A 27,409-nucleotide genomic window follows, 5' to 3' on the forward strand; every position below is an offset into this window, starting at 1 on the left:
TTAGTGGTGCCCTTCTTTGAGATATTGCAATTATATGTACACTGTTTGTATATAAAGAATGATGAAGCAATACTCCAGCATAATGTTTGCCATCTTTGGCATATTACAGGCATTCTTGTGAGGACTGAACCCATTCTTGGAAGAACGGTTGTTCTAGCAGAACCATTACATACTGTAGTGATACACTCTCTTTCATAGGATGGGCATCAATAGCATGTGATAGTGATACAGAAGAATCTGTCACTGTGTAGGATTGTCTTACATATGCAACTATTTAATAGAAATTAACAGCCTATCTTTGGGGTTGAGCTGTGTATTTACAAAAATCCAAACAAATAAAAATGGGATTTTGGAACAAAAATAGTATTATTTTATGAAAATGACAAGCTTTGCTAGGGGGAACTGACTTATTTGTCCATAATGAAAAGCTCATGTTTGGGACACAATTTTAGCATCTTAAAAATACGATTAGGGCTGATATTTGAGTGTTAAGTTCCGAAGTTTCTTTCCAGACATTGTTTCCTTCAGAGGGCACTTGCTGCTTTGATTTTTACTTCCTGAACTATATGGAGATAATTCATCATTTATGTCCATATAGCTGCCCTATTTTGGTAAAACCAGGAATACCTAAAGAGGTTATACATACTATCACACAGCATGGGATTGTTTTGTCAGACGAAGGTACTGGTCTCAAATACACAACATCCTATCCCGAATAGTAGGCAGAACAATCAAACCAGGCCTTAAAATGGCACCCTTAGTCCTTTTGGGTGAAGCAGGGCACCCTAGAAGCAAATAACTCTTTGTGCAGTGGGGCTGCTAAAAAGAGAATGTACCTGGTGTTGTCAAATGGACAAAGCTCCTTCTATAGGAGAATGGACTCACGGAATGGATTACAGTGAAAAGGATGAATATACTTATAACTCAAAGGGGATGTCCACAGAAGGTATGTGGCTGTGCTATCAGCAGGGCTTGCAATGGTTGTCAAAGACCTGTATCTGACCAGTGTTGAGCTCAAGGTATACTGTGTATCGATCAAATACTATGTTGAGAGACTGCTACATGCTGTTTTACATTAAAATCAATCCACAAACTGGTATAGAAACGATTGGGCTATCCTGCCTGGTGTCTGAACTTGAGCGCTCTCTGTAGCATGAGTTTTGGCATTTGATTAATTAGCCTGCAAGATCTAGCCTGCTTCTATGTCTACATCTGAGATCTTCATATGTGTAGTTTTATTGGTTTTTCCGCCTGTCCCGTCGTTTAGATTCTCGGTCCTAGAGTGCATATGAAATAAAGTATACGTAGACGTGACAGGTATAATACATGGGCAATATTACAGTGGAAAAATATGCTTTATTCATTTTGAAAAACAATAAGCCTTGCAAAATTGCATATCCAGATTTTTTACAGCATGTAATAACTTTGGGTTTTAAGAAATATTCAGAAGCACTGTTTGGTGACATCTGCCATTTTGTCACAACATTATCAAAGTTTCCTTTAAGAGGATGAACTGAACCCCCAAGTCTCATGGAGAAAGTTACGTTTGCTAGGCACATGATGAAACTATTAGTATATTTCATTGGAATCCCTTCAGACATGAGTTTCCAGCCAATTTATGGCACAATTTGACATCCAAATAAAAAAAATCAACAAAAAAAATCAGTAATTCAATCTTCCTGCTCCACCATGGCTTGAGGAACTGGCTGTTCGCTTGATACAATTTTGGCAGATTTTTAGGTTCCATCACGTTCTCGCATTAACAGTCTTCATACAAATAAAACAAGTCATCCGAGCCAGAAGTTGCCACTGTATAAAGTGTGTCTTGCTCCAGAGTCGGCGCCTCTGCAGAGAAAGAGAGACTACAGATTATTAACCCGGTTAGAAAGAAAGCAAGTCTTGTGAATCTAGGGAGCACAGGGAGGGGACAAGAGATTACTGACGAGACTGGAGATCACACAGACACAATATACAGAAAGGAGATGAGGCCAGAAGCACACTGTACACAGTTACAAGGGGTCATAGAGCCAAACTGTACAGTGTAGGGAGTGGGTAAAAGACCTTATAGATGTAAGACTTAGGATGTAAGACTATATAGACACACTGTATATAGAGAAAGGCCAACCATGGAAACACAATGTGCTTAGAAGTATAAAAACACAGACACATAATTCTTATAAAGGTAAGGCAAGAGACTGTAAAAGACATGGTGTGCATGAAAAGGAGGCAAGACGTTATAGACACAAGAAACAGACAGAAGACAAGAGACAATGCCGACATATTGTACAACAGAACATTGTGAGGCCTTTGGGCAAACCATTCATTCTGGTGGGTTCTTTTGTTAACTATATGCCAAATAGATAACTCAAACACTCGGTTTAGGTATATGGCCCACCAGGAATAGCAATGTTAAGCAGTCAATGGCTCTTGAATAGGGGGTGGTGAGTAAGAAATTCAGATACAGAGTGTCCTTTTAAACAAAACAAAAACCAAGTCCAGCCAGAGAAGAACAATTGTTACTTACCTGTAAACAGGTGGTTCTCCAGTATTGGTGTCTTTCATAGATTCACATGCTTGAATATTCTCCGTCGTCGAAGTGGGAGTCCCACGGTAAATAAAATAGCAATAATGCTAAAGATATATATGAAAAACATAATACATAATAAAGGAGAGGAAATACAACTGAAAACCTCTGAAACGATTCCTACATAGGAATGCATGGTAAAGAGAAAAACTATTTGTAACACATTAGAGTCATTATTTTAGTCCAAATTACAGCCAATCAGGTGCTAGCACCCTCTAGAACCTTCTCCTCAGAAGCTCAAGCCCTCAGATTTTCGTAGCACCAAAGTGACCAAGAGTGTATGAGGAGAAGAGCCTCTGAGGGGAGGAGGGTGGGTCGCATGTGAATCTATGAAAGACACCAATACTGGAGAACCACCTGTTTACAGGTAAGTAACAATTGTTCTTCTCCAGTATTAGGGGTGTCTTTCATAGATTCACATGCTTGAATAGAATATAAAGCAGTAACCTCCGAGAGCTGAGATTGCAAAGCACATATGGCAAGCAAGACAGTAATAATAATAATACAGTCATGTAAAACATCATAGGAATCACAGGAAAAAGAGCAAGGAGGGGGGAACAGAGGCTCACCTTAATGGAAAAGATGGCGATGCACTGCCTGTCCTACAGCGCTATCCGCTTCATTGATGGCATCCAAACAGTAATGCTCGGTGAAGGTGTGCCTGCTGGACCATGTCACTGCACGGCAGATCTGATGAAGAGGCACACCAGCAAACAAGGCGGTGGATGAAGACATCGCCCTCGTAGAATGAGCCCTCACTGAAGACTGCAATGGTTTGCCAGCTTGCAAATGGCAGAAGGTAATGGCTGAAGAAAGCCAACGGGCAATTGTTGGTTTGGAAACTGGATGCCCCTTACGCAGTCGTCCGTAAGCAATGAACAGTTGATCGGACTTGCGGAAGGAGGCAGTCCTGGCAATGTAGAATTTAAGGCATCGTTTGATGTCCAAAGAATGTAAGCGCTGTTCCGCCGGAGAGCTTGGGTCCGGAAAGAAAGTTCGTAGGAACACAGGCTCATTTAGATGAAAATCCGTAGGCACTTTAGTTAGGAAAGAGGGGTTGGTGCGAAGTGCCACTCCGTTACGTTTGAACTGTAGATAAGGCGGCTTGACAGTAAAAGCGTGAAGGTCGCTCACGCGATGAGAAGAAGTCAAAGCTAAAAGCAGCGCAACTTTCCAGGTGAGGAATTTGATATCCGCCTTATGGATAGGCTCAAATGGTGACTTCATAAGTAGAGATAAGACAATATTGATGTGCCAAGATGGAGGAGGGCGCCGAACAGGTGGGAACTTGCGGAAGAGCCCTTTGAAGAATTGCTTTATGATTCTGGATGAGCAGAGGGAAGAAGAACCATCATGTCGAAAACGAGATATTGCAGCTAGAAAACTCTCAGGGTAGCATGTGAAAGTCCTGATTAAGCGAGACTTAAGAAGAACGGAAGAAGCTGCTCCGGAGTGGAATGGATGGGGTGGACATTCGCTGCCACGCACCAATGACAAAATCTCTTCCACTTGAGTTTATAAGTTTTGATGGTAGACGGAGCCCTAGCCTGAGCAAGGATGTCTCTGCACTCCTGAGATATGTTCAAGTTTGCGAATTCAAGGTGCTCAGGTTCCATGCCGACAACTGGAGCGTGGAGGGGTCCGGATAGCACACTTGGCCCCTGTCCATCGTTAGGAGGTCTGGACGAGGTCGCAGAGGGATGGGCTCGCACTGGGACAGCAGAAGCAGTTGCGAAAACCATGCCTGCCTGGGCCAACGAGGTGGGATCAATATGATGTGGCAGGGCTCTCTCCGCATCTTCCACAGCACCCGCGGTACTAGCGGAATCGGTGGAAAAGCGCAAGATAATAGATCGCACCAATCGATCAAAAGGGCATTCCCGCACGACCCGGGGTGGGGATGCCAACTTGCGTAAGACGGGCATTTCCGATTCTCCGGTGATGCAAAGAGGTCTAGTGCTGGGTGACCCCATCGGTGGAACACCAGATCCAGAGTCGGCTGATGCAGTTCCCATTCGTGCGTTGACGAAATGGACCTGCTCAGAGAGTCCGCCAGGATGTTGGACACACCCGGCAGATGGACAGCTGTCAAGGTGATCTGATGTTGGAGAGCCCAATCCCAGATCGACTGGGCCAAGCGAGACAGATGTGGTGACTTGGCTCCTCCCCGTTTGTTCACGTAGTGCATGCTGGTGGTGTTGTCTGTTTCGATAAGCACTGACTCCCCGTGAACTACAGGTAGGAACGATTTGAGCGCAAGGGAGATCGCCATCAACTCTAGCCTGTTGATATGCCACTTGCGTTGGGGCGGAGTCCACTTGCCTTTGATACATAGGCCTTGGAGGTGAGCGCCCCACCCCTTCAGAGATGCATCCGTCATGAGCGTGAGATCTGGTGCGTGAACGAGGAACGACGTTCCCGTCTCCAAATTTGTTGGCCGCGCCCACCAAAGCAATCTTTTTCTCATGCGGGCCGTGACCGCGACTAGGTCGTTGGAAGACCCGGAGACCTGACGCCACTGTAAGTCCAGTTCCTCCTGAATGGGACGGGTTCGCAATCTGCAATTTGGGATCAGTGCGATACAAGATGATACCATTCCCAAAAATGACTTTAACGTCAGAAACGGACTGTTTTCTTCGAATGAGGGAGACCAGACGAAGGATCTTCTGTCGCCGCTCCTGCGAGACGAACACTTTTGAAAGTTTTGTGTCTAGGATCGCTCCCAAGAAGTTTCTCGTTTGCAGAGGCGCAAACTGACTTTTCGACGTTGATGGTCAACCGCAGGGATTGAAACACCTGCTGGCAAAGACGAGTGTCCTGACATAGTTGATGGTGGGTTTGAGACTTGAGGAGGCAATCGTCCAAATACGGAAAGATTTGAAAACCCTGGAGACGCAGGTGAGCCACCACGGGGGCCAGTACTTTTGTGAACACACGAGGCGCTGATCGCAGCCCGAAGGGCAGGACCTTGAACTGATAGTGCATTTGTCCCACTTTGAAACGCAGGTACTGGCGATGTTGTTGGATAATTGGGACATGAAAGTACTCGTCTTGAAGGTCTATGGTGGTCATAAAATCCTCGCTGGATAGAAGACGCAGGATTTCCAGTAATATCAGCATGCGGAAAGATTGGCACTTTAGGAACTGGTTGAGAGCCCTCAAATCCAGAATGGGTCGCCAATCTCCGGTCTTCTTGAGTATGAGGAAGAATGGAGAGTAAAACCCTTCTCCCCTCTGATGTTTCGGGACCACTTCGACTGCCCCTTTTAAAACAAGAAGACGGACTTGATGGTAAAGCTCCTCGAGGTGTGGAGGAGGTGGGCCAAAAGGTGGAGTACGAGGAGGAATCTCGACGAATTCTAAGGTATGACCCCGCCGTACAATGTCCAAAACCCAGCGGTCCGAGGTGATGGAGGACCACTGAGAATAAAACAGAGAGATTCGACCTCCAACACTTTGGGGATGGCAAAAGTCATTGGCGCTTAGGACTTTCCCCTATAGGGTCTGGAGGGCTGCTGACGAGTCTGGTGAGTGGAAGTGTAACACTGGTTTCCCTGATTGTAGGAGCGGTATTGTTGCCCTCCTCGAAAATTGGAACAAGAGCCGCGTCCGCGCGCACCTCGAAAGGACTGCTTCCGGAATTGCAATGTGCCCAAAGACTTTGCCGTATCAGTGTCTTGGACTCCAGTGCGTCATCGATGTGGGAACCGAAGAGCGATTCACCATCATACGGCATATCCAGTATTTTGGATTGGACTTCCTGCCGGAAAGAGGTGGATTTTAACCAACCCTGGCGTCGGAGGCAAGCAGACGGAAACCTGTATTCGCAATATCGACTGCACAGTCGATCATTTCTTCCGAAGCTCTCTGTCCATCATGAAGAATCTGCTGGGCGTCCGCCCTGGAAGCTTCCGGTATAAGATCCATTAATGCAGATATGTCTGACCACATCTGCCGGTCATAGCGTCCCAGAATGGCCAAGGCATTGGCCGCACAGACAGAAGTAGAAGCCATGGTTGAAAACTTGCGGCCAATAGCGTCTAGGCGTCGACCCTCTCTATCTGGAGGTGCGGTGATTTGTGACGCTGGGTTCCGGGCTCGACGCTGTGCAGCTTGAGTGACTACTGAGTCCGGCTTAGGGTGAGAAATCAAGCATGCCGGAGAACCAGTTGGGGCCTTGTATTTTTTCTCAAGGCGCGGTATTTGAGAAGGTAACTAGTTTGGAGCTTGCATAAGTTTAATTCCTTCCTTCCAAACAAAATTTCCTGGCTGAGGAGAGGGCGTCTGTGCCCTATAATCGTCCCACTCTGCCATACCCTGGTCGCCTGCATCTTCGACCGAATTGTCAGGGACCTCTCCGTCTTCACGTTCTGGGACCGCCTCATCATCCGCATTGTGCGGATAAACAGTAGTATGGATCCTGATAGACGTCTGAACCTGAGACGAAGTTGTAGGTGGCAACATTGGCGGAAGAGACGGTGGTGGCAGTGCAACCGCAGCAGAAGCCTTGTGGCGTCAATGAAAAGCGACGGTTGTAATCGTCCAACATATGTTGGAGATTTGAGATTAGTGTTAATGGTATCGTAGCCATAGGCACTTGGACCAACTGCTCCTCAGGTTGAGACTCTTGGTCTCCGCCATCTTCGTCAGTGTCCGAGTCTTGACATTTTATAATCAAGTCAGAGGGGCTATGGGCCGCCCCAAATGTGTCACCCTCATTTTCAGAGTCACTCTCATGCTCGGAGGTAATGGCGAACATTGGAGAAGGTGGTTGCGGCTCTGGATCCGGAATCTGTTGGCACGGAGCCTTTTTGCGATGATGGGAATCAGCTCCTGAAGTCTTCAAAGGCAATGAGGAAAATGAAACCTGTGCCACCGTCGACGGCGCCGTCGACGGAACTGATTTTGCTGTCGACGAGGATGATTTTGAAGAACTCATCGTCGACTGAGTCGTCGACGGGCAATCCATCGTAGACGGAGTCGTCGACGGTGCAGTCGTCGGCGGTGTAGTTGTCGACGGCATGTGCGTCGACGGTGCAGTCGTCGACGCAGGCAGAACCTCTGTAGACGGAGTCTTCGTCAACGGGGCTTTGGTCGACGGAGTCTTGGTCGACGAAGATTTCTTGGAGACTTTCGTCGACGAGTATTCTTTCTTCTTCGTCGACGAGGTGATGGGAATCGTCGGCGGGACAGGCTTGGAAGGCAGAGAAACTCTCGTCGACGTGTATGCTGTCGACGAAACCGTCGTTGACGAAGTGAAAGCTGACGCCGTCGTCAGATCGTTGTCGAGGATGCAGTCAGTGCGGTTCTCGTCGTCGGGACGCTCGAAGACGGTCCCGTCGACGACGGAACTCTGAGAGGCGTGGAAACACCCCGAGGGGCTTAAGAAGACGCCTGATAGCCAGGTCTTGTGGGCGTAGTGGTAGTAGGAGTGGTAGGAGACACCACAGAAGCCAGAGGCAGGGCCAGTTTCTGCTTTTTGAGGAAAGGAGATGGAAAGTCCTGAACACTACCACGCTTAGAGGCAGAAGAAGGAACAGATTGAAAACTTTCTGCATCTGACAGGGCAGAATCTTTGTCCTTTAGACGTTGAAGCCAAAGGAGAAGACGACCTTCTCTGTCCTTAAGAGTTTTAGTAGAAAAAGATCTACAGAACTTGCAGCTGCCAGCCTCATGATCTGGGTATAAACAATAAATACACTTCTGATGGGGGTCCTTTTCAAAAAGGCGCAGCTTCCCACAAGAAGAGCAAGGTCTGAACAAAGACTTCTTACTTGACATGTTGAGAAAAGTCTGGAACTAGAAGATTAGAGGTGAAAACTGAGCAGAGCTCAGGGAGACTCCCTTCACACGACGTGTGGTAGAAAATCTGAGGGCTTGAGCTTCTGAGGAGAAGGTTCTAGAGGGTGCTAGTGCCTGATTGGCTGTAATTTGGACTAACATAATGACTCTAATGTGTTACAAACAGTTTTTCTCTTTACCATGCATTCCTATGTAGGAATTGTTTTAGAGGTTTTCAGTTGTATTTCCTCTCCTTTATTATGTATTATGTTTTTCATATATATATATCTTTAGCATTATTGCTATTTTATTTACCGTGGGACTCCCACTTCGACGACGGGGAATATTCAAGCATGTGAATCTATGAAAGACACCCCTAATACTGGAGAAATTAATACTACCTGTAGCAGATTTTTAATTCCCTATCAGGAGTAAAAGAACTATGGCTGCCTTTTGAACAAAGCTGACCTCACTAGTGCCTGCAGCTGGGAGTATTTATTGCCGAAAGCTGGGTGGATTTGGGTGCTTTGTATTTTCTTTCCATGAGAGTGGAAACCATCTGCGGAGCTAGAGAACCCAAATAACGTGATCAGAGAGTGCTTGGTCTATAGGAATGTAGCCTCTAGGAGCCAATCATGGTCACAAGAGTGTAACATGGCTTGCACTCATAGCGCGTGGTTCGTTAAACAGGGATATTAACTTATCCAGCTGTTTTGCTTCCACAGCGTCTAGGTCAAATAAGCCAGTTAAAATCAATATATGAAGGTGCTTCGTTTGGGGATCGAGTTATGACATCAATTAATTTTAAAGTACTTACATGCTTGTTTTTCCACACACAAGGCATTGCGGGCAATTTTATCCTATGGTTATACTTTTCTCATTCTTGACATTTGGAAGTCCTCAGATCTACTACAAGTTCTTTTTCTCTCAACAATTCAATTCAGTTAGGGTGCTAGACATAGAGAAACAATGTATTGCAGTGGCTATATGAGACACTTTTTTTTATTGCCCTGTGGCAAAGTGGGACTGAGTGGTTGATGTTTAATTTCCATAAATAGTCCAAAAACCAGTAAACTATAAGAATAGATTATGGAACCATGGGGGAATGGGTGCTAGCTGATGGGTATTAACAGCAAAATCCCACAGTGGTACTAAACTTAAGAGTCTGTAACTCAGAACTGGTCAGTTATGATTGATATATTGAGATTCACATGGAAGCCCCTGACAACCCAACTGGGAACTGGAATTAATAGTCTGTGGTCAAGTGTGGTACCTCCAGCATAGTTAGGGCTAGAGAATAAGTTTAAACAGTTCAGTAATCAGTAACTCCTCTTCCAGGGTGGGACAGGGAACAGATCACCCCTCAGATTTGTTCAGTGTAAGAGGAAAGGGCTTTCTCCACTGGGAAATTGAAAAAGAAAAGTGTTAGTATGCACAGGCAGTTTCATTTCCTTAACTCGTAACTACATGCTATGTAGAAGTCTACACCGGGGAAATGGCAGGAGATATCACATGGAATTTTACCAGTAGTACTCTTGGAAACCAGCATGGATATTTTGCCCGGGCCTAATGATTATACCACCTTGTATGATACCAGCTGTTAGACTGTTTCAGTCCATCAGACACTGAGACAATTGACTTAACATTAACCTTTGCCTCATGTGTATCCATGCATGAGTTAACAGATGAATGTCTGTAGTCATAATTTTGAATAATTTGTCTGTCCTCACCGTCCGTTAAAGAGGGAACGTGTCCTACAATAGGGTCGATTACGATGCCATTTGGAAAGGCCCTGAATCAGATTCGGGTCTGCCAAATCCGATTCGGAACCCGTCTTTCTGACCGATTCGGAAAGGTTTCCGAACAACGGATTAAGATGTTCATAAGGCATTCGGACTTTCCGTATTGGTTCCGGATGGCATTTGGAGGAACTCAAACAGGTCTACGGACCGCGTTTCTGAGCAAGCGACTACGATGTCAGATTCGGACAGCCTTTCCGAATCAGTTGTTCCGACACAGCTTGGTTGTCGGAAAGTGACTTTTGGGGACCCGTAGCAGGCCCCCCTTCGCCCAGAGCCTTCCGAATGGGGCCCGTGGGACCCTTCTTTCAGAGCATGCAGAGTGTGGCAGGCACCATGGGGTGCCTGCCACAGGGTGCACAATTTTCCCCAGCCACCCCTTTCTGCAATGGAAACCCGTGCATTCAGTCGGAACACAGGCTCTCGTTGAAGTCCATGAGAGTCCATACAATGCAACACTACAAATGACATCACCCCAGTATGGGACACCTCAACTTCGGACTCCAAACAGACAAGAAAACCACCATCAGGGGCACCCTCACCTACCATCCTCCAGGACAATGTATAGCCTTCGCCAACTTCATTGCCCCCTTCGCCATAGGCTCCAACAACTTTATTTTCCTTGGTGACCTCAACTTCCATCTCGATGACCACAATGACATCAACATAACCAATCTCCTCAACATGACGATCGGACCCACTAAACTCGTCCATGACCCCATGCAAACCATAGGCCACACACTAGACCCCATCTTCACCTACAGCAACTGCATCAGGGACAGCCACACCATGGACCTCACCTGGACCAACCACTCCATCGTCTACTTCAACATCACCAGCTCTAGGACCTCCACCCCCAGTCTATCCAACGCCCCTTGCCACAGCTGGACCACAGTCTCTAAGGACACATGGATCAACGCCCTAGATACCACCAACCTCATCTCCTCCAGCGTTTCCTAGACCAGAACGTCAGAATCTTCAACAATTGGCTCACTTACTGCACCAACAGCATCGCTCCCATCGGCAACAACACCCACAGAAGGTTGACCAAGCAAGCTAGCTGGTACACTGAGGACCTCAGAACCGCTAAAAGACACTGTAAACTACTGTAAAGGAGATGGCAGCAAGGACATGGCAGACAAGACCGTCTTTAAGCCAGCCCTCAATGGGGGGGTGGGGTAGTGGCTTGAGTCGCCACAAGTTGGCCGCGACTCTTAGAGGCTCCGTGCCTCGGCAGGACCGTTTCTTTCTTCAGAGCGACTGCACTCGTGTTCGAGTGACATGCAGTGAGGGCTTTGGCGTGCTGATGCGGGGGCACAGGTTTTTTGCTGCGGCCACCATTTTGAATGTAGTGGGAGGAGGCGGTGAACGGCTGCCATTCATATTCTGGCAATGTATTTAACCCTACAAATAAGGGGTTTCAGAATATTATTGAGAACACTGACTATATTGGACTTTTAATCATTAATTTAAAACCCCCAACTGTATTGGAATACTGGAAACATAATCTAGTGGCATTTTCCCGTTACCCTCAGCCTCTCTCGTTTATTCAGGAGATTGTGGTAAAGTGAAGGAGAGGTTCAGTGTTTGGTTTTTTGATTACCAAGTTCTGGACTTTGCAGGCACCAAACAGTTATTACTTTGGTGTCTTCTGAAGCTGCGATTTAAGTCTCCTGTCTATATATGGATCATCCTCCCCCTCTAACCAGAAGGGCCCTGCGGCTACCATGTCTTCCCTCTGAAAAGACTCTACTACTGCCGCCTCTAGACGCCAGAAGAAGGACCCTGGTTCTCCCACAAAATCTCCTTTGCCCTTAACTTTGGATGATCTAATGAAGGAAATAAAGCTTCTGAAACCCTTCACTATTGACACCAATGCTACTCTTCAGAGACTAAAGGAGAAACGGTCTAATTTGGAGTCAAGGGTTTCGATGGTAGAGCAGAGGATCAGTGATGCTCAGGATGTGATCCCTAAATGTCCAAAGAAATAGTTTTTCTCAAACAACAAACCGCAAAAGGTGAAAAAAGCTCAGAATTTATGGAATTCCTGAGGGGGAGGAGGGGCCTGACATGCTTGCCTTTCTTAAAATCCATATTCCTAAAATAGTTGGTCTCAAGGAAGGTACCATACTTAATCTACAACAAGCGCATTGTATTGGACCCAGGTCTGTGGGTTCCTCATCTTTGTCATCGGTTAGTCGCCCCAGAGGGATAATTGTTCTTTTTGTGGAATATACTAACTTGTTAATAGGTTTGTTGGCTGCAAAGCAGAGGAAGCAAATGATTTGGTCTGGCCAGAAAGTGTTTATCTCTCAAGATGTTGCTTGAGCCACCGCTGCTCTTCGTAAGGGGTTCCTTTCTTATCGACCTGCTCTACGCTCTATGAATGCCAGATATAGTCTTGTACATCCCTGCTTCTTTAAAGTCACCTATAAGGACCCATTCATTTGACTGCCCTGAGGATTTTCGTCAGTGTATTATTCGCCATAAAGGAGAAAAAATGGATTTTGGGAAAACATGAACATTGAATCTATACACTCTGTTGATCTTTCCTAGAATTAGGTTTTGTGTAAACCTGAATATTTTTTTCTTCACATGCCTTTTAGTTCCTTTTTGCTTGAACCTTTCTTAAGTTTACAGGTTTTTTGACGGCCCTGGCTTATCTTGTTGATATTGGTCTTCTTCACTCATGTTTGTTATATGTCTGCCTTCTCAGGAGGCGTATTCCTATTAATTGGATTTTCTTTACAGATGTCTCTCGTCTGCTACGGACACCCCTTCCAGATGTTTCCTCCTTCCCGCTCCTCCCTTCCCAACATCAGTGTTCCCTCCAATAAGTATGCCTGCTCTATGTGTTTGCTTGTCTTTATTTTTTATCTCAATTTGTCAAGTTTGATTGCTATACTTTCCTAGCCGCTGCTCCTTATTATCCTGTCCTTTTTCTCCTCACTTATTTTGCGGTCCTCGTCATCTCTTGTTGAGTCTGTGGTCTGTCTTCCTTTCGCGGCTTCCCGCCTTCTCATGCTCTCCTTTTTAACCTGGAAATGTATTCTGCTCACCTTGGCTGAAGTCTCCTGGCTTCTTGTCAGCTTTTATCTTTTTTTCATCTATACCCTCCTTTCTTTCTTTATTCTTTCTCTAATCTATTCTCGCCTCTTTCTTCCTGTTCTTTTCTTTTTGATTTTTAGCAACCTTCTCTCTTTTTCTTTTCTTAATGTATCATTTTTTACCATTCTCTTCTCTTATTTTTTTCTTGTTTTTAAAATTTTTAACACCCTTTTTCTTTCTCCGTTCTCATTGCACAATTTCCTATTTGTTAGTTCAAAATGTTCTCTTGTTGAATTCTTAGTTTTACCAAGTTTAGAATGCTCATGATATTGCTTATTACTTCTCCCTTCTTATTATGACTGATAATGTTTGCATAGTATCCTGGAATGTGAAGGGGTTGCGTAATCCTGTCAAGAAACAAAGGGTGCTTACTCACCTATCTAGATTACATTGTAAAATTGCAATGCTACAGGAAACTCATCTTACTGAAAATTATATTAGGCCTCTTAAAAAGCAATGGGTGGGCCATGTGTATTGTTCGTCAGCTAAAGGCAGGAAAAATGGAGTGGTGACACTAGTTCATAAGTCCTTTTCTCTTAATATTGAAAAGGAGGGAAAAGATGCTAATGGCAGATGGCTTCTACTTCACTCAGTTTTTAATGGTTCCCCCATCTCTCTCCTTAATATGTATGGCCCCACTGGCATTGATTCACAGTTTTCGCAGTTCATGTCACATACCCTCCACTCTTGTTCTGGGCCTAACCTTTTAGTGGGTGGAGACTACGGCGGTTATCGCTTTGACAGGATAGCCTCTTCCAGACATATTCCTTATAAAATGCAAGAAACATTTACGAGCACTATTCGTTCGAGGGGTTTGGTAGATGCTTGGAGGATATATAATCAGGATATTCTGGAATTCACTTTTTACTCTCCCACACATAATTCCACATCTAGAATCGATTTCACTTTTTTGAGTCTTCACCTTCTTTCTAATCTAACCCACGCTGAAATTGGATCCATACTTCTCTTAGATCACACTCCTGTCTTCATTAATTTAGATATTCTTTCGGAACCCTCCAAACCCCGCAGATGGCTCTTTAATAACTATTTACTTAAGGATCCTACTTTCATTAGGCGCTTCAAGGATTTTTTGTCAGAATTTTTTTTATTAATGCTAGCCCTGATATTACCTTTGACACCGTCTGGGGATGCTTTTAAGGCAACAGCCAGAGGATTTATCGTCGATTATGTGGTTGTCAAGAAGAAACAACTTCTCAAGGAATCAGCTTTCATACTATCTTCCATTAAACAACTTGAGCATACCTATTTTTCCTCTAATAATGACGCTACTCTTAAGAAACTTATACAAGCAAAATGTAACTTTAATAGGAAGTCGACGGAGGAAGCCTCTGGGACATTGCTAAAAATTAACTCCAAATTCTATTTTGGTCGTAACCGAGCTGGTAAACTGTTAGCGAACCATTTAAAAGTTAAAACTCGAAGATTCAAAATAGTTAATATCATTGATGATAATGGAGTTAACCATCTCAAAGATGAGGAGATATTAAAATGCTTTACTGATTTTCATAAGACCTTATACATTCCTGAATCTTCTCCATCGGACACTGCTTTGGAGGCTTTTTTTGATTCATTGCCTCCTCGTTCCTCCCACTCCCCCCGATTGCTCTTTTTTAGATAAAGACCTGTCCCTCTCAGACATTAAGTTAGCCTAAGCTAAGTTGCCTAAGGATAAGGCCCCTGGTCCAGATAGTTTGACCACTGAATTCTATTCCTGCTTCTCACAGACTCTTCTCCCATATCTTATCTCTTTTACAGCACTTAATTTCTCACAATGAGGCTCGTTGCTCCTTTCTGGAAGCCATGATTTGTTTCATTCCAAAGAAGGATAAAGATTCCCTCATCCTGTGCTAACTATCGCCCTATTTCTTTAATCAATTTAGATTGCAAAATTTTTGCTAAGGTGTTGGCCCTTCGTATTAATCACGTAATTCCTGATTTGATTGGCCCTGAACAGGCAGGGTTTGTTAAAGGAAGAACGCTGGCAGATAATTCAAGAACTTTTTTAAATATCATTCATCTCGTGTCTCTCCTGTTGCAGCCATTACCCTAGACGCAGAGAAAGCCTTTGATCGCATTCATTGGCTCTTTATGATGCGCGCACTTAAATGGCATGGTTTTGGTCCAGATATTTTTTCTAAGTTTGTAATATTCGTCTCCAACCACTTCGGTTTTTGTTAATGCATTTCAATCTTATTTTACCCTTCAAAGGGAAACTCGTCAAGGATGCCCTCTTTCACTTTTGCTCTTTATCTTATTTCTTGAACCTTTTCTGCACTCTTTAGGACATTCCTCCGCATTTCAGGGTTTTACACACAAATCAATTGAAATCAAGTTCACTGCTTATGCAGATGACATTTTGTTATAGATCTCGATCCCCTTATCTCCCTGTCTGCTTTCATGGATCTTTTGTCTTCATATGCCACCTTGTCAGGTTATAAATTAAACTTTTCCAAATCCGAAGTGCTTCCATTGAGCAAGCATTGCTTAAGAAGTATGTTGGAAGGAACAATTTCAAATGGAACACCAACTATATTACTTGCTTGGGGTCCAATATTCTTCAGTAGGTAGAATGGTTCAGCTTAATTTGGAGGATGTTTTAGTAAAAGTTTTGGGCATGGCAGAGAAATGGTCTCCCCTATTTTTTACATGGTGGGGTAGATTAGACAATGATGATGCTCCCTTTCATACATTTTTACTTGTCCATGTTACCAGTGAGGCTTTCATCAACATTTTCTAAAACCCTTAATGGGGCTGTTAGCAGATTTCTTTGGAACAACCGGAAAGCTCTAATATCTTTATCCTCTTTATCTGCTCCTAAGGATCGAGGTGGTGTCAATTTTCACAACTTTCATCAGTACCACTCCTTTTTTAATTCATCAAATTTGACCCTATTTGTCTTCTTCGGACAAACCCCCCGTATCAGTATGGCATAGGTTGGAGGGTTCGGTGATATAACCATTTCTCTTCGTTAGCTAATTTTATTCACCCTTCTTGCTTATTTAAGTCCCCAACTATCGCACACTTTGTAGCGACTTTTAACCCAATCCTTAACAAATCCCTTTCATCTTTGAAAATGTTCCTGGATTCTCCTATATCGCTTAACAAGTCCATTAAATTTCAAATCGTACCAATTTTTGGAAAGATTGGGTGACCAAAGGGATCATCTAGGTTAAACACTTAGTTCACAGTACCCACTGCTCTCAATTATTAGAAAAGGCCATCAACCAACAACTCTCCTCGTATCTGGAACAGAAAGTCATACTCAACGCTTCCTAATCTAGATTCAGCAGCAACCACAGCACTGAGACAGCCCTCATCGCAGGGACCAACAACATCTGATCCCTACTCGACTGAGGAGAGACTGCAGCTGTGATCTTCCTAGACCTCTCGACAGCCTTTCGATACAGGCTCCCAACCCACACTCATCACAAGGTTACAAAACGTAAGCATCAAGGAGCCACTCTCAGATGGATGGCCCCATTCCTCACTGGAAGAACTCAAACAGTCAGCCTTCCCCCTTCACCGCTGAACCAAAGGAAATCATCTGTAGAGTATCGCAAGGATCCTCGCTCAGCCCCACCACCCTTATCAACACTTATGTAACACCTCTGGCCAGAATTGCCAAAACCCCTTGACTCAACATCATAGCCTATGCCGACGACACACAACTCATTCTCTCCCTCTCCAAAGACACCGCCATCATCAAGACCAACTTCTTCAACCGCATGACAGACGTCAAAAACTGGATGAAGGACAACTGCCTGAATCTCAACACGGACAAGACAGAGGTACTGATTTCCAGAAACAAAAGTTCCCCATGGGGGAAAAATCCTGGCAGCCCTCATAACTTCTGGATAACAAGCTAACCATGATGACTCAGGTCAACTGTCTCCTCCTTGTGCTTCTCCAGCCTCAGCATGCTTCATAAGATATTCTAAATGCTACCCCAAAGCTCCAGACGCACCATCACCCAGGCCCTCATCTCCAGCCGGCTTGACTACGGCAACACTCTCTACACAGAGATCGCAGCTCACCTCCTCTGACTACAGGCCATACAGAACAATGCAGCCAGACTCATTCTGGCTCTCCTTAGATGAACCCACATCACCCCCTACCACAGTGAACTCCACTGGCTCCGTGTACAGAAAAGATGCCAGTTCAAGCTCTTGACCAATGTATACAAGGCCCAGCACAACTGCGGACACGCTTAATTAAACCACCGCCTGAAATTCCGTCAGCCCACCAGCCACCTCCGTTACACGTCCCTTTTGCTAGCCCTCACCTCCCTCATCTGACATAGCAGATGCAGAGGTTGATCCTTTGTCTATCTAGCAGCAAAGACATGGAACAAGCTACCCTTCCATCTGCAGACCTCCTCATCTCTACCAGAGTTTCAACTGTTCCTGAAGACCTGGCTAGCCGGCTAATCAACTGGATCTTGCCAGGGCGTGGATACCTTCATGGGTGACAAATACTGCTCTACAAATCTGATTGGTTGATTGATTCATTGATGGATATTGGGGGTGAATGAACAGATGGCATAAACCCTTGGTCTAGTTCAAGGGAAAAAATCTGTTCCACTTTGTTCAATAGCAAAGGCTTGTAATCCTGTGTTATTGTCGTTTTGATTGATCGATTATTGTGTGGCTTTTTGACAAATTCTATGCAATATTCTGACTGAAGAGCCTATAGTATTTCCTCATCTGATAACATTTCCTTTCAACAGTCTTTCTTTAAAGTTACCATGTTACATGTGGGAGGACACTAGGTTTACCATCAAACGCCCAGCTTCAGAGCCCAAGTTAAGTGAGGCTGATGACCTTCACATTCTTGGATTTTCCAGGACAAATTGCATACTGTAAACGGGAACTACTGCAAAAGTAGACAGGTCTGGACCATGGCGTGTTTACCAAGCAACGACCCCCACCCACCAGCTAGTCGCAGGCATGAGTCTGGCTCACTTCAGGACACTTTCCGGATCGCAGAAGATCAGAATTGGGCTGGTTCTGCTGTCTGGGACTTGAGAACAGCTCAAAAGGACTTCCTCTTGTACCCAGGACAATGAAGTGGACTCCACGGATAGGTTAGCTGACCTCCAACTGTCTCATACAGGGAGACAACAATCAGTAAAAAACATTTTCCTGGAAGCACCCAGCTTTAACTGTACCTGGATGGACCCTTCTCTTAGCCTATGCCTGAAACCCATTGAGTATCTAAGTGCCTCCCCATAGGTTCTGGAGGCACTGGAAGTGTGCTCCTGTGGTTGTTTGGGACTAATCTTTGAACAGAACAGAACAAACCTGGTTGGTGCATCCGACCCAATCTCCATTGCAGTCAAGCTCAAATTGCGTCCAGGTCTACTGCAACTAAAGATCATGATTGGCACTTTGTGCTTTTTGGTGCTATTTTTACTTAAAACGTAAAAAATTCTGACGTTCAGTTCCCCAGTTCCTCAGTTGGTTTGGGATTTTCAATGTTCTGCGTTTTTTTTTTGACTTGATTACCGTTTTAGTACTGCACAAATACTTTACTTTACATAGCCCTATGGTAAGCCTGCCTCCTCTATGTCAGAGCTAGAAAATTATCTGGATGCTACCCTTCTCGGCCCAGCGGACTGCAATTCAGGCCTTCATTTTATCAAAGTTGGACTACGATAACATTCTTTACCTGAGGGCTGGCAAGACCGTACTCAAACACCAACAGGTTGTCCAGAACTCGACTGGCAGATTATTATTCCATCTACCCAAACACGCCTCCAAGTCCAACCTCTTTTGTGACATCCACTGACTACCAGTCAAAAAAACACATACAGGTCAAAGCCCTATGCTACAAGCATAAAGCCATGTCTAATTGCTATTTGAAATTGCTAGTGCAACCTTACTGCCCTAGCTGCTCTCTTTGCTCCAGCAACTGGAAATTCTGTAAGTACCCTAGTCAGGCGGTCACTCTTTTTCTAATCTGGGCCCCAAGCTGTGGAACACACTGCCCAAACCATTGAGTGGATGCCAATCCTTGGGAGTCTTTCGTAAACTCTTAAAAACCTGTCTTTTCTAACTCTTACTTGACTCTGGCCAATGTCACCAACCTCATATGTCTGATGCTGGGTAGCCCTGCCAGGTAGTTATGCACTTTATACAATTATATAATAATAGTTACCAGGGGGCTGAGCTCAGGTTATTTCAGTGACCTTGAGGGTTAACCGTAACATGGGTTGTGATTATTTCTGGAAGTGGGCAGTTGCCCACCCTAAATAGATTTTCTTTAAATATCTGTTTATTGAACATGTAACATTCTTCAGATAGACATTGTACATAAATTATAAAGTACCCAAAACTTTACATGTGTTCCCTGTACCCCTAGTTACATCATACATTGGGTTTCATTGGTGCGTTGCTGCTACTATTGCTCTCCTGAGAAGTATCACTCAGCTATGTGGCCTAGGAAGGCTTGCAAGGGGCCCTCAGTCCTTTGTCCAAAGACCTCTATATTTTGCCCACGCTCCCCATATCTTCCCTCATTTACGTGGGCAGCCCCTATTTTGATAAACTGATTGCTATGCCCTGTAACACCAATCCATATCACTTTTCCAGGCTCCTACTGATGGGGCGTCACCTGCCCCCCATGCACGGGCGATGTTTCTTTTGGCCACCCCTCCTGCCAGCGCCAACCGGGTCCTGGCCCATTGTGGCCATGTTGTCTCCCCAGTTACTCCCAAGTTGTGCCACCTCGGTTCTGTCTACACTTGTTACCCCACCACTTTAGACATCACGCGGCACAGGCACTCCCAGTAAGTTCGGATCATGGGGCAGTCCCACAGTATGTGGAAGAATGACCCTCTCTCTCCACAGCTCCATGCGCATTCCTCTGACACAATTACCAATGCGAAATTGGACCATCCGCAAGGCATAGGATCTATGGAGAATGCGGAGCGGGACCAGCCGAAAGCATGCCATAATCGCTCTTTTTCTGGGGCTCTGTAAGGCCTCAACCCAATCATCGTCCTCAAGAAGGCCAACATCTGATTCCCAGGCTTCTCTTAGAGGACCCATGTAGTATGGAGAGTTATTAACAAGCATACGATATGTGCAGGATATTGCCTCATCGGTCATGGGGACTAGGAGGATTCGGTCCTCGAGCGGCGAATACTCATGTATCGAGGTTCCTTCCTTCAGATGGCACTATAGTGCATGTCGTAGTTGACAATAGTGTAGGTATTCAGCTTCCCCAATCTGAAATTCCTCCTGCAATCTATAGAAAATCATCTTATCTCCCTTCTCCCTTCCAGACATCCCCCAATGAGTCAACTCCTATAAGGCTCCACTTCCGGAAGTCCTCAAGGCGATTCAGTTCCATCAAGTGACCTCCAACCCACGAGGTGTCTGTTCAGTAAACTTATTCTCCCAGCCTGTCATTCTAGTTGCCTTATGCCATATTTCAACCGCCCAGACGTGGGTCCCTTGCTCACTTTGCCACTGGATTCAAGCTAGCCTGGCTGATGACGACTGCTTAGCCAGAAACCAGTCCCAGGATGCTTGTTTCCAGTCCAGGGAAGACAGGGCTTGGCAGTTCGGGCTGGACTCTTCCCATGAGGCACAGGGTCAGACTTATTTGCATATGGCCATGTCAGAACTGGGGTGGCGGAGTGAGCTAAAAAATGATGATGGATTAAACCCAGATCAGTTGACTGGGGGTGAGTGCTTGCATTGTTCAACACTCCGTCCATCATCCCCTTTGGCTTTGCCATATTTCAACCACCGTCTGAGTGTGCACCTGAAGGTGTGTTAGATCTCTCCGCTTCCTGAATAGCTCCATTAAGTAACTGCCAGTGCCTATCGTCAGTCGGTCAAACCTTATATGCCAGTTTCTAAAGCGGGGAAAACACCCATCCATTAATGTTTATAAGTTGCGAGCCCAATAATATATTCAGAGGTCAGGAATGGCCAGTCCCCAGTCAAACACACCTTTCTGTAATTTCTTAAGTGCAATTCTAGGACTACCCCACACCCCCACATCCCCCCTCCATAACAGCAGCAGTCTCTGTTCGGACTCAATGGTTTGGAAGAATGTCTCGTGTATGTGATATGGAGTGTTTTGGACTACATATAGCAGCGTGGAAGTGCCATCATTTTAAAGAGGACTGCTTTGTCCATAAGGGATACAGGAAATAGTCTACAACTTACATAATACCCTCATGTGGTTTCATGTGTGCAGCACAATTTCTATGTTTTTGATGTTACATAAGAGGCAGACCGGATTGTGTGTTAAAATTGCTGCAGTTTGAGTGCATGATATACAATAAAATGTGTGCCGGGTCAAAAATGCAGACTAACTTCAAATGTTTTGCGTGTGCAACTAATAAGTGTGTGCGTGGATTGCATGTCTTCTTTAACTAATATGAACACAAAAAAAATAAACATTTCCATTTTCTGGTGCACACATTGTAAACCTTGTAGCCAAAGGAAAGCTATAAAGGGAAGAGGACCATATGTGTTTCGTCCTGTAGGAAGAAGTAATTAAGTAGGCTTAAGTTTATATGTACACATATTTGAACAAGAGGCATTGTTCAAATATTCCATGTACTGATACAGCAGAAACATATGTTGGTTCCTCCTCGCTTCACTGAGCACCATGCTCTAGAATGGTGTATAAGCTATTGGTGTATATTCCGGGTCACATACACGGATGAGATTGCTGGAGTGGATGCTGAACAATGAAGCTCCGACTTCAAGCCTGAAGGCACAATAAATACATGGGGATGGATGACATGACTCAATAAACCATGTAGTAAGTAGCATGGTTATAACTTTGCCTTACTTTGTGTAATTATAGCTGAGCTGTTCATAATACTAATTCATCCTAATACACAGGCTTTGTAGATACATAGTGTATAACAAGTAACTATGTAATAAAATACCAATCATTAGGTGCATGTACTAATTTTGAGGTATGAGAAGGGCCTCTGTGTATACCATCTGTGGATGAGTGATTCTCTGACAGCGCTATCTGACTCATTCACTCCATAAACTAGAGTTTATTTTAGTAGCGTGGAGTGAGAGACACCTGCCAGGTTTCCTTTCTCCACAAGACTGCATTGAGATTCTGGGGCGTGGAGATTATTATTGGTGTGACCCCAATACATTAAGGCTAACATTACATCTGGAGTTGGACACTTACAGTGACGACTTTCCAGCTAATGTATTCTTCCTAGTAGGAGGTGTCAACCAGTGGTGTCAAGATGCATATCAGTTTTCTTGTATTTGCTCTCTGACAAGCCCTGCTGTGATACGCCAAGGGTCGCTAGTCCAAGATGGGCAGTGCTGAGCCACACCGTGGTTCGCAAACCCACAATAGCTACTGATTGATCGCACTGACAGTCACAAGTCCGTCCAAGACAGAAATGGATGGATAAGACTGGTAGTCACATTTGTTGTGAAATAATATGAGTGGCTCCAGTATTCAGACCTCAAAGTGCAGCCAAATACTGTACCAGTGCCCAAGAAAAAAAGCACCTTTACAGACAAGTGATGTTAAATGCCTGGAGTTAGTTCTTGTGATACGTTTATCGTCTTGGGGCAGCGCCATGGTCTCGCCATTTCCTTATTGCCTTTGAGATCTTCAGTAGGCGGACTATGAAGATATAACAAATGCTAAAACATCTCACCAAATTGTGGATCCTAAATGGAAAACTGTCACACTAAAGCGCCTCAGTAACTATCTTACGAGGGCTACAAAACCTTTAGATGAAACCTCAGTGAGGAAAGTTTGTAAATTAATTAAATAATAAAGATAATTTCAGTTGCTCTGAATGAACCAAGACTAAAAAAAAACACACTAAGAAGCCTGGAGATAATATAAAGAGAGAAAGACACATTTTCTGATATGGAGAAGATAACATTATTCAGCTAAAGCTGAGGAGAGGAGTTAGCCTAACGGCTAGGGCGGTCAACCTCGAATCTGGGGAACTGGGTTCAAGCCTCGGCAATGTTGTTGAACATCCTGGGATTCTTGGCAAAGAACGTAATCTCCGCGTGCCTAACAAAACTGAATGAGTCCTCATGTAATGCAACTGGTCCTATGTAAAGAACTCTGATACCCGATTCGGGTCAAATTTGCACTATATAAAACTCTAAAACAAAAAAACAAAGAAAAAACAAAGGTAAAGTCTCTCTACTAAATGGCTCATGAACCCGTCTACAAATCCTTGAGAGTCTAGCGGATCTGAGAACTAGCGGATCTGAGAACAGAATGTAGTAGCTTGCTGAGCTAGTTGAAATGTGTTCAGATCCTTCAGTGACAATGTAAGAAAGTTCTGCAAGGAAATGTACTTATGTACCAGTGCCAGCTGTTTACCTTATCACTGCCCCTGGAGAAATTTGTGAATTAGTGCGATTTGTTAAATGTAAACCTCATATAAGAAATAATTTGATTAGAAAAACAAGTAGAGTGTGTTACCTCTGGGGATTTGATCTTTATCAAGAACGAGACCGCACTTATCTCAATGGACACTGGGTTATCCTAGTTGAATTTAAGACCGTGTTAATCCAACTTTTATTAAAAACACTCCTCAATGCAAAGTGGTTCTTAAGTTTTCATCTCATCTCATTTAACTCCTACATTACTAACGATGATTTAACACTTTACATGACTGAAAACTAGTTGCTTCCCACCCTAGATGCTCAGTCTAACCCCTCCTCTACAACCACACTGGTGGTGATCTAAAATAATTCATACTACATCCCGGGGACAGTGCATTTTAGAATATACAGATTAAAGCTTTCACTTGATAAGCGTTTCTTACCTCCAAAGTTTTTGTAGAATATCCACTCTGAAAGAAAAAAAAAAGAGAGAGAGTTCCTGAAATCAGATATAAAATGGTGAAATATGAATCTGGATACCGAAGACATTTAATATTTAACTTACCCAGTTCTGTGTGGCTCTGTTCTGCAATGGAAACAGATGTTGTTAGAATTTTACATTAATTGTTAGTCAATTCATTTATGGATTTTCTTTGTTAATGTTATAAGATGGTACAAATGTGTTTCCTATGCATTCTCTAAATCCTTTCCTTTGAAAGGAAGGTATGGTATTGAGCAGTGCGAGGGTTTTCCCCTTCAAATTCCTCTTATCATCTCTAATATTTGACAGAGTGAAGGTGGCACATTCTGCTCTGTCCAATTCCAATGTGTTTTGTGTATTTGTTATTTGCAAGGGTATCAGGTTTCCAACTTCTAGAGACCCAATCAGGTTTTATGAAGGGTGCATCATAAATGTTTCGCCCTCTCTTTCTCGCTTTATCTTTCTCCCCAACCATCGCCAGCCCTCCCTCTTCAGAATATTTATGGCCCTGCTCACTGGAGCGCCTAGTTTCTGCCATCCCCTCCTGGCAGGGTATGGCTCCTAGCCCTGTATCCTGACACAAAATGCCACTGTGATTCCAGGACGAGGAGGACTTTGGGATCTGTGGGGCAAGACTACCTCCTTCCCTTGTTCTCAGGGGATCAAGGGTGGAGGACTAGTCTCTAATTCCATTATCCCTCTAAGCTCCAGAGACAAACTTAAGACTTGCGATCCATTATTTCTTTTGGGTGGTGTGTTTGAGATGCTGAACAAACTGGAGTTCAGCGGAAGAACCTGAGCCCTAGGACTATCTGGGAGATTGAGGTAGCCGTTTCCTCCAGGCAGTCGCATTGTGGCTTCAGAATGTGCTAGGTACGTCTGGTAGTACAGGGCTTGTGATTTTCCTATGATGCTCATCTCTATTGTTAAGAAAAGACTATTCCTAAAAAAAAAAGAAAAAAGAAAAATAGATCTCATCAACTCGCCCTTATTGCTTACTCTTCATGTGTTAAACTGCATCTGTGGTCCTAATTCTACATGAGCGCTGTTCATGTCTATACCATAGATCCTCAGTCAGGACCCAACAAGCATTGGCAAAGTCAATAGGTCGACTTATAAGTGAACAGCCTTTTTATTTTCACAAGTTCAATGTGTGGGGGCAAGGTTAATGTGAAGTGCAAGGGTAGTTTATAGCAGTGAAGGGGCAGTGCGAGAGAAGGGGAAATGTATGGGGTAAGGGTAGCGAATGGGTTGGTTGATCGAAGAGTAAGTCAATAGATGTGTCGCTGGGTAATCGACTGCATGCATGGATGAAAGGGTGAATGTCTCAACCAATGCCTACAGAAAGACATGTTTGAACATTACGGTGCTGCCTGCTCTCAATCATGGAAGAAGGGATGGGCAAATAAAGAGGGGAAGAGATGGAAAAGGCTTGAGAGAGGTCCACAGAGTTAGAGATGCACACAAAGAGAGTGAGGAAGAGCGTGTGGAACATAGGGAGACTGAAGAGTAACAGAGTGAAAACGGTGTTTGAGAGCAGATGAAATGGATAAGGCGATGAGGGAAACGTAGAAAAGACTGAGTGTGATACTAAGGAAAGGGAGTCTGTTTGAGGGACAGAGGAAAGGGACTAGGGGCTGGATGCATCAAGCATTTTTCTCCTCGCAAACGGGCCGATTCGCAGAATCGGCCCGTTTGCAATTGCAAAAAATGCTTTTGCGATGCATTAAACCCAATTTTGTAACTCAGTAACCTCTTACCGAATTGCAAAATAGGTTTGTGATTCACTATTTGGAAGGGGCGTATTTAGGGTGTTCATTCCAAATAGGGAATTCTAATGCATTTTACCACCTACTGCAAGTAGGTGGTAACCCATTCGCAAATGGGGACCCCATCCCCTTTGTGTACGTTTGTAAAAGCATTTTTAAGAGCAGGCAGTGGTCCTACAAACCACTGCCTGCTCTTAAAAAACTTAAAGGAAAAATTTTAATTTTCCTCTTCGTAAAGCATCTCGTTTCCCTTTAAAAAAAACGAGCTGCTTTACAAAAAAAAAGATAATTTCATTTAAAGCAATCACAGACATGGTGGTATGCTGACCTCAGCAGGCCACTATCCTTGTGATTTTTGCGATTCCTCGGGGGTCGTAAATTGCGACCTACCTCATTAATATTCATGAGGTAGGTCATTTGCGACCCCTTAGGAATCGCAGAAAGTGTACTACACACTTTCATGCATGCTGTTTTGTGATTCCTTAATTGCGAATCACAAAGATTCGCAATTATGGAATCGTAAAACATTTTTTTATACATCTAGCTTTAGATGCTCTAAATCAGGGGTACTCAAAATATGGCCCGGCAAGCCTTCCTGGGCGGCCCGCAGACATTGCAGACACCTGTGTTTAAAAATAAATAAATTAAATAGTGTTCGCAAATACAGCCGCAGCAGCACGGACTCAGACTCTGCTCTGTGGGGGCCCGGGGGATTCCAGTGATTGTCAGAGGGGAGCTGCAGGGGCCTAAGTGGTGAAATTCAACAAAGCCTCATTAACATGTAAATGGTCTTTTAAAGACCCATGAAGTACTTGGTGGGGCTGTGTGCGCGCGACCGGGGAAGCTGTCTCAGCCCGGGATGAGGGCTGACACACACACACACACAGGTGAGAGGACAGAGAGGGAGGGAGGGAGGGAGGGGGACACAGAGGGAGGGAGACACAGAGGGAGGGAGACGGGAGGGACAGAGAGAGGGCAGGAGGGAGACACAGAGGGAGGGAGGGAAACAGAGTGGGAGACAGGGAGGGAGACACGGAGGGAGAGAAGGAGACACGGAGGGAGAAGGGAGACACAGAGAGAGGGCAGGAGGGAGACACAGAGGGAGGGAGGGAAACAGAGTGGGAGACAGGGAGGGAGACACAGAAGGAGGGGTGAGGGAGACTACGGAGGGAGACACACCGGGAGGGAGGGAGACACACCGGGAGGGAGGGAGACACACCGGGAGGGAGGGAGACACAGAGGGAGAGAGGGGGAGGGAGGGAGAGAAAGAAAGATAGGTGTATGCCGAGTCTGGTGGCTCAGTGGACGAAGGTGTCTGCTGCAGGGACCTGTGTTCAACCTCATGGTCACAATTTTTGTTTGCTTTAGCCCCGCCCCCTCCCCCTCTGACCCCGCCCCACCGGTGCAGCCCTCAGCCACAAACCACACTGTAAATTTGGCCCCCGAGAGAAAGTTTGTGAGTCCCATGCTCTAAATAATGCACCTCATGCACTATGATAGAAACAACTTCC

The 27,409-nt window shown here is 44.7% G+C and overlaps 1 protein-coding gene across 3 annotated transcripts in view; it reads right to left on the reverse strand.

Moving 5' to 3' along the window:
• Window positions 1-1,331: 1,331 nt before the first annotated feature.
• Window positions 1,332-27,409, reverse strand: part of LOC144753936 (E3 ubiquitin-protein ligase TRIM39-like) — an 872,539-nt gene continuing 846,461 nt past the window's right edge. For all 3 annotated transcript variants that reach the window (XM_078641465.1, XM_078641464.1, XM_078641463.1), the window contains 3 exons: window positions 24,214-24,234; window positions 24,092-24,118; window positions 1,332-1,845 (listed from right to left, as the gene is read on the reverse strand). In XM_078641465.1, the coding sequence (XP_078497591.1) occupies window positions 1,760-1,845; window positions 24,092-24,118; window positions 24,214-24,234 (134 nt within the window). In that variant the 3' untranslated portion in view covers window positions 1,332-1,759. The remainder of the gene's footprint in view (window positions 1,846-24,091; window positions 24,119-24,213; window positions 24,235-27,409) is intronic.

This window comes from Lissotriton helveticus, chromosome 5_1, assembly GCF_964261635.1.
Source record: "Lissotriton helveticus chromosome 5_1, aLisHel1.1, whole genome shotgun sequence".
In the NCBI taxonomy this organism is placed as follows: Eukaryota; Metazoa; Chordata; class Amphibia; order Caudata; family Salamandridae; genus Lissotriton; species Lissotriton helveticus.